The following is a 13,617-nucleotide window of genomic DNA, read 5'->3' on the forward strand; positions in this document are numbered from 1 at the left end:
GTTCCCATATCAGAGTGCTGGTACGAGTCTTGGTTACTCTGCACTTTCAGTCCAGCTCCCTGCTAATGCATCTGGGAGGAAACTGAACACGGCCCAAGTAGTTGAATCCCTGCCATCCATTTGGGAGACTCAGATGGTTCAGATTTCTGGCTTCAATCTGGCTCAGTCCCAGCTGTTGCAATCATTTGGGGAATAAACCAGTGGATGAAAGATCTCTGTCACTTTGCCTTTGAAATACATAAATGAATAAATTTTAAAAATAAAGGAACAAATCATTTAAAAACGATAAGTTTATTTTGGTGCAAAAAATTAAAACCATATGTATAGGAGGGGCTTCCAAAAGTCCATAGAGATGAATATTATGAAAAATATACAAGTGTTTTAATTTTATTTTGCACAAAATAAATTTTAATTCCATCATCAACAATCTTTTTGGGATATTCTTATTCACTTAAAGACAAATAATTTCTATGATGATTTAACTGGTCCTCCAGAGCAGAGTCTTCAAAAAATTTGGAGTCAATACAGTGCTCCCAACCTCTTCCTACAAATGACCTTTCCTCTCCTGGGCTGCAGTGACTGACATATCTGGAGATGGAGAGGGAGATGGGGTGAGGATAAAGAATTCAATGTGGAGAGGATGGTGATGGAGAATAAGATGATAGAGATAATGGACACGGTGAAGATGGAGATTACGGGGATTGAGAAACAGAAATAGATGGAGATGAGAGAAAGTGGAGACAAGCTGGAGACTGAGATGGAGAGGGAGACAGAGATGAACTCAGAGTCAGTCTTCTCTTCACAATCGTTATGCCAGCAAACCAAAGCAATGATAAAATATTTCTATTCTAACAAATGTGGCCTGTACCACTGTCTTTTCCTTTGGTATCTCACTGCCTGAATGGGTAACCCCTTCCTCAGATACACCTAACCGCTTCTTTGGACCCTCTTCGTCCCAGATAGAGGCCTTGATACCTAGTGGTTGTTGATTCACCCCACGACCATGGACCAAAGCCTCAACAGTTTGGTTCTTACTGGAACTCAGGTGGTAATCCTACATGGTTCCCAAGCCTGTCTCGCTGTAATGCTCACTGCCTGACAACTAGACAAGACCAGGTGTACTTCTCCATGGCTCAGGCACTCAATTGGCACTGAGCTTCCCAAGTTCCAGTGCAACCCAAGCAGCAGGAGAGAGCTGAGTCGAGAGCAAGACTGTCTGCTGCTTCCCTCATACCTCAGGCCTCTTTCCAGACTTTTGCTATGTGGCCCGTGAGCCCCACCCATGCTGTGTGTCTCAGAGGCCCCATCTTCAAGCAGAAATGAGCTCCAGGCACTGACTGTGCAACTCCTCCCAGGAGGGTTTGCAGTTGGCACCTTACATAGGGTAAGCTGTCAGGCTGAAGCATCATGGGGGAGATGGTGTGTGGGCAACTCACACACCAGCTAGCCTATCTCAGTGCTTGCTCTATGCAGAACCTAAAATGGTCACTCATGGCTCACCACGGTCTGAGGGGGTGAGGGAGAACAAGATACAAACTTTCAGAGGTTTATTTTTTTTTTCCTCGAGGACAGATTGGTCCCAGAGAGTATAGAAGCATTTTTTTTTTCTTTTTAACATTTCCCTAGAGCATTGCTGACTCATACCCACTCTGGGTTCCCATCTCTGTTGACTCACACTATGAAGTGAGCAGATACAAACTCAAAAGAATAGGAAATGGTTCACAATAGTTTTGCCATGACCAGTGCTGAGAAATAGTAAGCTGTCCTTTTCTAGCTTTTCCCAGTAACTCCATCAGCCTTGGCACAAATGGCTCTGTATTTTAAGGAGCAAGAACTGATAAACAAAACCTCAAATGAAGAGGGAGACACAGGCATACAGCAAGAAGATAAACAGAACTTCGGAAAGTTTGTGGCAAATGTTTCATGAAAAATTGTGCATGGGTTTCAAAACCCTTTGTTTTTTTAAATAAACTTATCTTTTAAAATCCTATTTTACATGAGCTTTTTCAAGTACCTTTGCATTTCTCAGTTTGTCGAAGTATTATAAATGCATTCTTTATACCAACGTTCAAGGTCTAAGTGTGTTGGTAAGGTGGATGGCTCTCTTGCAAACTCATTTCGCAAGGAAACACAGAACAAAAACTCTCATCAAAGCAGAGCCCACTTTAGGTTTCTAGTAGACTGAGATGAGACGAGCTCATTGCAATGGGTGGGTGGGGCTTCAGAGGGGTTTTTTCCTTCTGTTAAGATTTTATTTGAAAGCCAGAATGACAGAGAGGGGGAAAGACACACACAGTGAGAGAGAGAGAGAGAGAGAGAGAGAGAGAAGAGAGGGAGAAGAAAGAGAGAGAGATCTTCCAGCTGATGGTTGACTCCTCAAATGACCACCAGAACTAGGTCACCCCCTAAATCACTGTGATGCCCAGAGCTGAGCCAGGCTGAAGCTGGGAGCCAGCAACTCCACCCATTGATGCCAGTGCCTCAAATACTTAGGACACCATCTGTGGTCCTCCCAAATGCACTGGCAGGGAGCTGGATGGGAGACAGAGCAGCCAAGATTCCAACTGACACTTTGATACAGGATGCTGGCATTGTAGACAGCAGTACTTAACCTGCTGCCCCACAACCCTAGTCTGATCTTCAGACTGTTAATAGCAGAGATACTAAGGGAAATATTAGGAGGTGCGGTTTTGCTGTCAAATACTGAAAGGTATGCAAGTTCACTTTGAGAACAGCTGGTCCAGAAGTCCCAGAGGGAGAATCATGCAGTAACCTCCCTCACTCTCTCTGTAGGCAAACAGTGTGCAACAAAGGAGCCATGCAATTAGGAAATCTGATTTTACAATCAAGTGAAAATGGACTGTGGGGCTAGGCCCTCTGGGCCCTCTATAGGTATATATTGGTCTCCTCATGGAAGGGGAAGCTTGAGAAAGAACAAGGCTTTCATTGCCAAGAAGAAAATCATAAAGATGGTCACTTGTTCCCAATTCAGCTCTACTGGCCACTGTTGACCAAGGCACCTGCATAAGACAGATGAGCAAGACACTCAGAGGGCCAGTTATAGAAATAAACATTCAGGGTTTGTTTTCATATAGACATTTTAAACACACACAAGCCCAGGCCCGTCCTCAGCTGTGAACATTGCCGGATTACTCATTCTTCCAATCACGTCATGTACAGGAGTCCAGGTGGCTGTGGGATATTTGCTTACAACGGCTACCGCTGGTTTCCTTGTGAGCTGTTTATTTTTCCAGGCCTCAGGTCATTACATCAGCCCATGGTTTCTAGGCGGATCTTGACTGCTGGTCTGGGGTAGGGGAACCAGCCAGGAGATGCCATTGCCCCAGTGACCCCCACCCCACACCCACCCAGTCTCTTCTCTGGCAGGGGCAGCTTCCCTGGCAGGAGCATCTTGAGTAAGACAGGCACACCCAAACTGTGAACAGGGGGCCGAGGCCTAGAAGATTACAGCCTGATGCAGGCAGGCATGGTCAGGGGCAGGTATGGTGGCTTGGGCAAGCACCAGAGACTCTCCAGGGCAAGAAGAAAGGGATATCATTTTTGAGGTAGAATTTTAAGAATTGCATTTTCATATCATATCCCCTATTGATTGCTTTGTCTACAGGAAGCACATTGTTTCATTCAAAAAAAGATTTATTTTGTTTTTATTGGAAAGGTAGATATACAGAGAGACAGAAGGATATACAGAGAGAAAGATCTGTCTGCTGATTCACTCTCCAAGTGGCAGCAATGGCCAGAGCTGAGCTGATCCAAAGCCAGGAGCCTCTTCTGGGTCTCCCATGTAAGTGCAGGTACCAAATGGTTTGGGTCATCCTCCACTGCTTTCCCAGGCCACAAGCAGAGAGTTGAGTGGGAAGTGGATACAAACTGGTGCCCATGCAGGATTCCGGTGCTTGCAAGGTGAGGATTTAGCCACTAGGGTATCACTTCGGGCCCAGTTTCATTTTTTTAAAATATTCATTTAATTATTTGAAAGACAGAATTATAGAAGGGAAAGACAGCCAGAGAAAGATCTTCCATCTGTTGATTCACTCCCCAAACAGTTACAATAGCCAGGACTACACGATGTTGATATCAAGAGCCAAGAGCTTCATCTGGGTTTCCAATGCAGGTAGCCCAAGCATTTGGGTCATCTTCTGCTACCTTCTCATGCACATAATCAGGGAGCTGGACTGGAAGTAGAATGGCTGGAGCTCAAACCAGCGCCCATGTAAGATGCTGGCCTTGCAGGTGGTGGCTTAACCGGCTACATCACAACATGGGCCCCAATCACTCCATTCTTTGAGACACCAGAGGAAGTTCTACTGACCAAAGAGTCAAGAGAAAAAAGGTATGATCCTTCTGCATGGAATTCACAGGCTCAGGTTCTAAGACTTCTTGAAGTCCCTGGTCTATCATAAATGAAGTTAACAAGGAAAGAGAGGCAAGAAAGAGACGGAGATGCAGGCAGGGAAGTCAAAGCTCTCCACCAGAAGCTACAAGACCTAAGTTTAACTCCTGACTCCCTAGGGCAGAGGGAAATGGGCTGTGGGCCTTGGTAGCATTATATGTTGTACAAAGAGTACAGCTAAGGATTGTACGACCCTGTTTCCTGAGACATCTCATTTTCCCAGAAGAGAGTTTTGTTGTGCAGAAATAAAAGGACACATATGTCACAGCCGTCAGAATGTGTCTGCACGTGGTCAGCTGAGAAGCCATGGGGTATGCAATGAAGAATTATATGAAGTCTAATTCTTGTCATTTATTTTATCCCTTTTCCCTCTTGTGTAAAATGTTGGGGTTTTAAAAAAATATCGTACACTCTTGATATATTAAGAAATGCCTTCCCGCTCACAAAAAGTCAGCAGGAGTTCTATTTCTCTTATAAAAGCAGCACAGAGGGTCTAGCCAACACTCATCTGTGAGAGGATGCTTCTCTCAAGTTCAAAGTGAGCTGCTCAGATATGCTGTCTCTGTGCATTCAGAGAGAATCCCTGGGGCAATGACAAAGCGAGAGGGGAAAGGTGTGAGGGAGATGAGAGCAAAAGAGAATAAGAGCAGAGAAGCCAGTCTGTTGCTATGGAACCTGCCAAGGTCTGAAGAGGCAGCACTGACCACAGCGAACCCGTGACAAAGCCTTAAAAACAAGACCCAGAGCTTCCAGGAGGAGGGAAGGGGCCTGGGTACGTCTACAGGCGTGTGTGTCATGTTATTGCAAAACTGCAGCTGCCCAATGGATCCTTTCCAACATCAACAGTCTCTAGGCCAGAAAACAAACCTGGCGTCACAGGGTCTGAGTGTGAAAAAGGATGTTTGGGGTGTAAAAGAAACTGGGATCTTATTTTTCCTCTGGGAGTCTGTTGAGAAGAGGAGCTTCTCTCAGATGGGCTCTGCAGGGTCCATGCCATCCTTCCTTCCCAGGTATCTGAAAGTCACCTGAACGCAGAAGTTTCCATCAAACTCTAATGGAAACGTCTCAGGTGTTTGACCACAGACCAGCAGAACCAGGTGCCCAGACATGAGTTAGCATTAAAGTCTAACGCACTTCTCACTAAAGCAAATACAATCATGCAAAAAATGGCTAGCATGTTACATAAAGACACTCTAACTCAAGAGTAGCCATTCTTGGGGTTCGTATTGTGGTACATCAGGTTAAACTGCTATATGTGATGTCAGCATTTTATACGAGCACTGGTTTGAGTCCTAGTTGCTCTGTTTCTAATTCAGCTTCCTGTGAATTCACCTGAGAACACAGGAGAAAATGAACCAAGTTGTTGAATACCTGCCACCCATGTGGGGAGATCTGGATGGAGTTACGGGCTTCTGGCTCCCACTGGTCTAGCCTTCCTTGATGCAGCCATTTGGGAAATGAATTAGTGGAAAGAGACTCTGTGTGTGTGTGTGTGTGTGTGTGCAAAGATTTCCTACTTCCCGGACTATGAAAGCCAAACACTGGGCTGCTTCCTTGGCAATCCATCTGATGAGCATGCACCAGAACAGGATATTACAGCTTGAAATGGTACATTTGAAGTGATGAAGAGTTCTGTGAGGTGTTTCAAGACTGCTAATGCAGTTGTCCCTGGTCATCTCAGTAAACATCTCAGGAGCTACAGTCCTACTTCTGTTTGGTCTACAAGGTCACAAAGACAATACCCTAATAACACTCCCATCCAAAATGCTTCTATTGCATTATACGCAATGCATGAATTCTAAAAGCTTTTTGGGGCCCCAAACAATGTTTCTTTAAATTCTACTTTCCATGAACTATTCAAGTACTCTTATATTTTGGGCTTTGCCGACCATCCAGGTTTTATCACAATTACTTCATTCTATGCCTGTGGATGAAAAAAAAAACTATAGACAATATGTAAGTAAGTAGCTGTGGTTGTGTTCCAATAAAACTCTATCTTCCAAAAAAATGCCTTTGCAGTACCATGCCTTACATATACATTTAGCTAGAAAAAGGTCTACAGGCACTAAGCAGCATGAGCATGATGGAGGATGTCCCAATTCATTAGGAGAGTTATCAAGACTTAGTAATTAACCTGAGTTTCAATTTCTCCCAGGCAATTGTTAGTTCTGTCCTACACACTAACCACCCAGACACCACTTGAGTCAGCTGGGGAGAAGTCAAGGTTACTGGGTCATCCCAACAAAAAGAAGGTGAGTGTGCCATCCTAAAAACCATTTCTTACCAAGGTCCTATTCCATGTGTACACCATGGCAACAGAGGGATGGAAGGCAGAACTTGAGAGGACATTACCATGTTATAACACTCAGAGAACATAGCATAAAAAGTCAGGCACTCTTTTCTCAAAGATAATTAAGTTTCCCCAGCCCAACTGCTTTCTACCTATGACCCAAGATAAGTTACTTTCTCTCTCCCAATCACTGAAGCTTCCTCCACGAGACAGAGATGATTGTCAGAATTAGCTCATAGGGCTGGGATGAAATGAATTCAAATAAGACAGCCACTGTGAAGATCCACAGGACCCGGCACAGACTAGCCACCACGACAGTGCTCTTCTGACCTTACAAATAACGATGATGCTGATGCTCCTCTTGCATCCCATCTCAAAGCAGTGACGCACACTAATATAATTCTATAGTTTCTCAAAAATTGGTAGGTAGCAGAAACCTTACACCCAGACTTATTACCAAGATGAAGAAATCAACTAATGTTAGATCAAAAAGAAATTCACAGAGGCAATTGCAAATGAGTGTTGCAGATAAAAGGTGCAATACAGTTCAGAAAGCTCACTCTCATGTCTACCATGTGGTCACAGAAAGAGAATTATCTCTCTGTCTGGATCTGCTAGATCTTCCAGAGCCCTGGGGACCACCAGGTACTGCAGGAACCAAATCATTTCTCTCCTATTTATCCTATTTGTCTAAGAGTGAAGAGTGTAGAGAAAGGTCATAAGAAGTCTGATTACTAGATACCTCCGCTTAGGAACACAATCATCAATTCTTTCTTGATTGATGAATTCTTATAATAAGTACTATCGTTAAAATTCTCCTACCAACAATTTTTAACATACAGATATACTTAAGATTTAACATTAAGTTCCATATTGGCATTGACTGAGTTAATCTTTAACCACAGTCTTTTAAGAGAGAGAGAGAACATAATCCCACTTTATGGATGAGAACTTGGGCCCAGGGAAAATGAGCTAATTTGGGGTTATTCACTAGGTGTTGGAGCCAGAATATAGACTCATGCTTTCCCAATTTCCAAAGCCTGGGCTTTACCTACTGCCCTATTCCATGAAAGACTGTGGGCCAAAGGAGCCCACATGTTTTCCTTCCATGACATTCCCATCTCACACCTCCAGCATTTCTCAATGAACTAGATACATGGAGAAGTACTAAGTCAAGGAACAAATCCACAGATACCCTAGGAATTCACACGTGATCTAGATCAGTCCCAGCACCCTAGCCCCTATTCTACCACCTGTAAGGGAGAGATGGAACACAGAAGAACCTACGGGGGTTGGCGTATTGAGGGTGGTGGGGATGGGGAAAGGTAATGACAGCTGACTCATTATCGGCCATGTAAAAAACTGCCTGTCAGTCCAAAGCCCTTTGTTCCTAGTCCTTACCATCTGTAACAAAATGATGAGATGGATAAATTCAATAATCTGGCCCAAATGATACAGAGCGGTATTTCTCACAATGAAGTCTCTGGCTGTGAAAAGAGAGTCTTCCTGAGAGTCACTCAGATTCGATTTGTTAGCACATGTTCTTGTTGATGAACACTGTCTCTTTAATGATGGCAAATGGGTGCTATTGACTCTGGTCTTTACTAATGATAAATAACCTCTATTTTTAAAAACCTACAAATCTTGGATTGGCTATGTGACTCAGCTATTTAATCCTCCACCTGCAAGCACCCATACATCCCATATGGGTGCTAGTTCATGTCCCAGCTGCTCCACTGCTGAGTCAGCTCTCTAATTATGGCTTGGGAAGGCAGCAGAAGATGGTCCAAAGCCTTGGGAGCCTGAACTCCCTTCCATTCTCTCTGTAAATCTTTCAATAAAAATACATTTTTAAAAAACTACAAATCTGATCACCTGTAAAATATCATTACCTTTCTACAAGTTCAGTGTTAAAACCTAACCACTTACTAGCTTCCCAAAGATCATACCAGAAAGACAGCAGTGTAAGCAGTTCTCAGAGCCTCAGAAATACACACAAGCTAGCCATTCTAGACTTGAAGTCCAACTTCTTAGCGCAAGCCATTCTTTCAAATTCTTCTGCCTGGCATATAGAAAGTCAATCAAAAATTTAAACATGCAGTCAAAACGTGTTAGCTAAAAGCATCAATAACTCATGAAAGATGGTCCCCAGATGATAACTGAAGACAATTAAAAATAGAAAGGAATGGTTCATCCAGTCTCCTTATTTTATAGCAGTACAAATTCAAGACCAGACTGCTCAAACGACCGGCCCAAACCCACATGATAGGTCACCACGGGACAATCAGGCACATAGTGGGTACATATCCAATCCAAGAGAGGTTATTACCTGAATTTCTTACATTGGTATTGTTCATTTTGGAGTCCTTGATTACCAAGTGCTTAATCCATAATGTGGGAGCAGTGATTTCTGGAGAAAAAAAAGGAAGAGAAAAGATGTGATCAAACAGAACTATTGACATGGAGTGTAATCAAAGACTTATTTCTTTATCTTTTATAAAAACTTTGAACAAGGAAGCTTTAGCTATCTCCCTTGTCCCATATCCACCCTGTGCCAAGGTCCTCTCCCTTCCTCAAGACGGAAGCTCCTCTTCCTCAACCGTCCCCCCACCCCCACCCCAGATCATAAGAGTCAACCAAAGCATCCTGTGTGGGGAGGCAGAGTGGTCAGAGTCCAGAGGCACCAAGCCACTCCATCCAGGAATAAAAATATTATCCCAGGAGGGGAGGGACATGGGCCAAGCCAAGGTCCTCTCAGCTGCTTCCCTGGGAGAAGATTTAAAAGGGGATAAATCAACAAATGAACGCCAAACAAACCACAGAGACCATTCTAGAGGAAACAGCTGAGCCACAGCAAATTCAGCATGTTGGGACTCTGTCCCACACAGGATAGAGACGTACGGCTCTGACGTGGGGGTCAGTCCTTTCTGACAATCTGTCACCGAACAGAGATGAATGACCTATCGAGGGCACTCTGGCGTGCCTAAGCCCTCTCTGGACTCAGGTTACCCAGTGGGCAGGGAATGTAGGATCCTAGATGATACTGGATAGACTGTGAAGGGACAAGACCCTCAGGGAGGCAGATGGGAGATCTCCGGTGCCATGGTCTCTATTCTATACTTCGTGCCCTGGAGTCCCAGACTTACCATGACCTTTGTGGATCACATCAACATTTGAACTTACAAGTACAAACATACCTCTATTCCACCAAATAAGCCAGCCACAAAGGTGACTCACATTTCAATCCTTTTCCTCAGAGCTTAGCTTGGGCTAGGGACATCCCTGACCAAAGTGGCAATCTCTTCTTCCCCTGCTTCCCTATCCTGTCTCATGGTGCAGATCTGGATGCACTCGGCTAACAGCTCTTTGAACTTTGCTGTATCTTACACTGAGTTCCAAGCTCCATGCTAAGATTTTCTGGAAAGCTCTTGTTATGTCTGCTTGCTGCTGGTCCCCAAGGAGAGCTAAGGTTCTTAGTCACATGCACTGAGCAGCTCCACTCGAATGTCAGTCGGGCTGTCACCCCATGGGCTTTTGTCCATCCACAGATCTCCAGGGGCTTCCAGCCTTTACCATGCCATTAGTCACATTATTTCCCTTGATGTAAGATTTCTCCTCTACCAAAATCACTACTACTACTACTATTATTATTATTATGTAAAAGGAAGACTTTGAGAGAGAGAGAGAGAGAGAGAGATTTTCCATATACTGGTTCACTCCCCCAAATTTCCACAACACCCAGGCTGGGCCAGGTCAAAGCTAATAGCGTCATCTGGATCTTTCACATGGTGACAGGGGTCTGACCACACGGATTATCTTCTTTTGCTTTCCCCAGTACATTAGCAGGGAGCAGGATCAGAAGCGGAGCAGCCAGGACTCAAACTAATATCAGCATAGGATGTTGATATCATAGGTGGCAGTTTAAATCACTGAATCACAGCGCCAAAGTTTCCCAAAATGTCTTGACTCCTAAAATCCCTATAACCAAATTAAGCCAGCCCTACTCCCCAGGCTCTTTCCTGCTACTTTCTTCACCATCCTAATCCTTCCTACAAATTCTCCAGAGCCACCCTCCTGCCTGGGATCCACTCTTCCCCTTTCAAGATTTAGACCCAAGCATTATCTTTTCACAAAAGCTTTCCCCAGATTAGTATGATCTCTTCTTCCACAAATGTCTACTACCAAAACAAAAATCAAGATCATAGCGGTCAGCATTGTGATATGGCAGGTAAAATTGCCACCTGTGATGCCAGCACCCCACAGTGGAGACAGTTTGTGGTCCAGCTTCTCTCCTTCCAACTCAGCTGTCTCTAAACGACCTGTGAAAAGCAGCAGAAGAAGGCCCAAGTGCTTGGGCCCCTGTCACCTACATGGGAGACCTGAAGGAAGTTCCTGGTTCCTAGTTTCAGCCTAGTCCAGCCCTGGCTATTGCATCCATCTGGGGAGTGAACCAGTGGATGGACAATCTCCCTCTCCATCTTTTACTGTTTCTCCTTCCCTCTCTGTAACTGTGACTTGCAAACAAACAAATCTCCAAAGTAGTTGAGCACGTTAAGCTCTTTCATAGTTGCCAAGGTGATGAAGGCAAAGGCTGGTATTCATCTCTGGGGGCCTTAGACACAGTGCTAAGACACGGAACAGGCGCTTACAGGTGCTGATTCATTTACTGAAGGGACATTCCTGGCCCTGATCTTGGCAGTTCAATGGATCTGTCCGGGCTGTGTTGTTGTTGGACATCAGGGTCAAGTCAGGAAGCCAGAGAGAACAGAGGACCTCCCCAGAAGTAAAGAGACTTTCAGTTCCTTGGAGAATTTAAGTTTTTTAAAAAAGGTTAAAACAACCCAACTTACACTGGGAACATTTGAAATTAATAATAACAATAATAATAATAAAGTTTAAACAAATATCCAAAGCCAAGGCCATTCCCAAACCTGAAAATCGGTGAAAGAACAAAAAAGGAGGGTAAAACAGGAACTTACCATCTCCATCAAACACCGGCTGAGTCTCCATCGTGGGCGTTGGCTTCGACCCGTCATCTGAATTGAGGGTTAAAAAGAACCGAAAAGAGACTACCATTATTGAGGTAAATACTATCTACTCTCCAGCACTGTTGAATGGTTGGGGTTTGTACATGGCCCGGCCAAGTTCCAATGAAGAAATCAAAGAAAAGAAAGAAGAACGGAGGCAAGAAGAAGAGCAAAGGAAAAACCACAGAGAAACACCAATGGTAGAATAAATACAGGTGTGCATTAACCATCTCAGGGGACAGACAAAACAAACCAGTTTCATGGCTCTGGGTGGCCCTGTTCTGTGGTCTGAGAGCACCAGCACAACTCTTTCAGTCCTTGTTGCTATCCACAGGAAAGCTGGGAAGGGGTATCTCCACCAGCAGCCCTGAGCTCTAGCCAACCTTGTTAGGATATGGTTGACACCCAACGTTAGGGTATCAGATTCTGATGTCTCTGGTTCCATTCCTGCCTCTTGTGAAAGAGACCAACCCAGAATGCTTTTTTAGTGGACTAGATGGAAAGGAACTTCAGAAAAACAGGGGACCTGAGTGCTGCTCCCTTCTGAACTCCAGCTATTTCTACATCCCTATCTATAAAAGGATGAGGAGGTGGGAATCTCTGTCCAGCACAATGAACCGAAGAGAATCGGACATCTTTGGAACATTTTCGGGAATCAATCAGTATATACCCCAACTCCTGTACAAGATGAAGGCCAACAAAATGGCAATGGACAACGGCAGCAACTACCCTATTCTGGCTTTGAAATTTTTGACACGGATAGTGGGAACAAAGAGTTCTCAGCTGCAGGGTTTTAATGCTTATTCTCCTAATGCCTCGGCAGCTTTCTCTCTTTGCAGAGTAGGGACCTCTGCAGGTCAGGATTAGTATGGCTTTTGCTTATGCTTACTACCACTGAGGACACAGAGATCTTAGAACAGTGTTCCCAACCTTCTTTTTCTTTTTCTTCTCCTCATTGTCCTCATAAGAACATTTTGTAGGCAACTTTTTCCTAGTCACCTTCCCAATAACATCTTCATGATAAGCAGCATGTTTCATGTAATGTGTGTATGCATACATGCACATATCCATGGATGCATGTTCTGTATATAAATAGCAAATTTTCTCTCACCAATAAAGAAACAATTTTACTCCTCTGATGTGGTCTGGGAATAGGGACCTTTATCCACCTTGGGAGCACACAGTTTAAAGATGTTTCTCTGTTCTCTCCCTTGGGAACAGGAGGAGGGTTGGAGAGCACTACTGTCTCAGATGGTTTGATGGTTTAATTACCCTTCTCATCCTAGGACCTAGTCCTCTCTCTGAGGTCTTGGTGCATGGAATACTGTCTACTCTGAGTATTAACCATTTTTTGTGAATGCAAGTTCTCAGATAGACATTATAATGCCAGTCGGATAGCCAATAATCTCTCTCCCAGTGTCTCTGGCTGATTTCTTGTATCTTATCTAGGACAGAGAGTGAACATGGAGTCCTGATCTTCTTGGATCAGCAACTCACCCTTGGGATCTTAAGATTTGAGAACTCTAAACCCTGGCTGAAGCTAGAAACCAGTAACTCAACAAGCAGAAACTTGGATCTGCTGGTGTTATTGTGGGCTGACACCAAGACCCAACTCTCAAAGGGGACATGGTGATCCTGAAATAAGCCATTCCCAAAGAATGAGGTGTAGCATTAACAGTGGAGTAACTAAGTTGAATCTCTTAGCTGCCTCAAACTGGAGTCCAAAGCAGGCATCTCTAGATGCCAAACTGTGAGTTTGGTCTGGAAATCACCAAGGGAGAATAAATACTGAGCAGAACCACACAATGTCATTTTTAAAATAGCATCACTTCCCCCTGACTCTATTAACACCTCTTTCCATTGAATTCCATGAGCCACTGAATGAAGTC

General features: G+C 44.1%; 1 protein-coding gene across 4 annotated transcripts in view; it reads right to left on the reverse strand.

Moving 5' to 3' along the window:
• The window catches only part of SMOC1 (SPARC related modular calcium binding 1), a 145,814-nt gene that overhangs the window by 27,936 nt on the left and 104,261 nt on the right, over positions 1-13,617 (reverse strand). For 2 of the 4 annotated variants that reach the window (XM_058655506.1, XM_004584438.3), the window contains exons 6-7: positions 11,681-11,737; positions 9,031-9,111 (exon numbers count right to left, since the gene is read on the reverse strand). In XM_058655506.1, the coding sequence (XP_058511489.1) occupies positions 9,031-9,111; positions 11,681-11,737 (138 nt within the window). Of the gene's footprint in view, positions 1-9,030; positions 9,112-11,680; positions 11,771-13,617 lie in introns of all 4 variants that reach the window. The other 2 variants (XM_058655507.1, XM_058655505.1) reach the window with 1 other exon arrangement.

This window comes from Ochotona princeps, chromosome 26, assembly GCF_030435755.1.
Source record: "Ochotona princeps isolate mOchPri1 chromosome 26, mOchPri1.hap1, whole genome shotgun sequence".
Classification (NCBI taxonomy): domain Eukaryota; kingdom Metazoa; phylum Chordata; class Mammalia; order Lagomorpha; family Ochotonidae; genus Ochotona; species Ochotona princeps.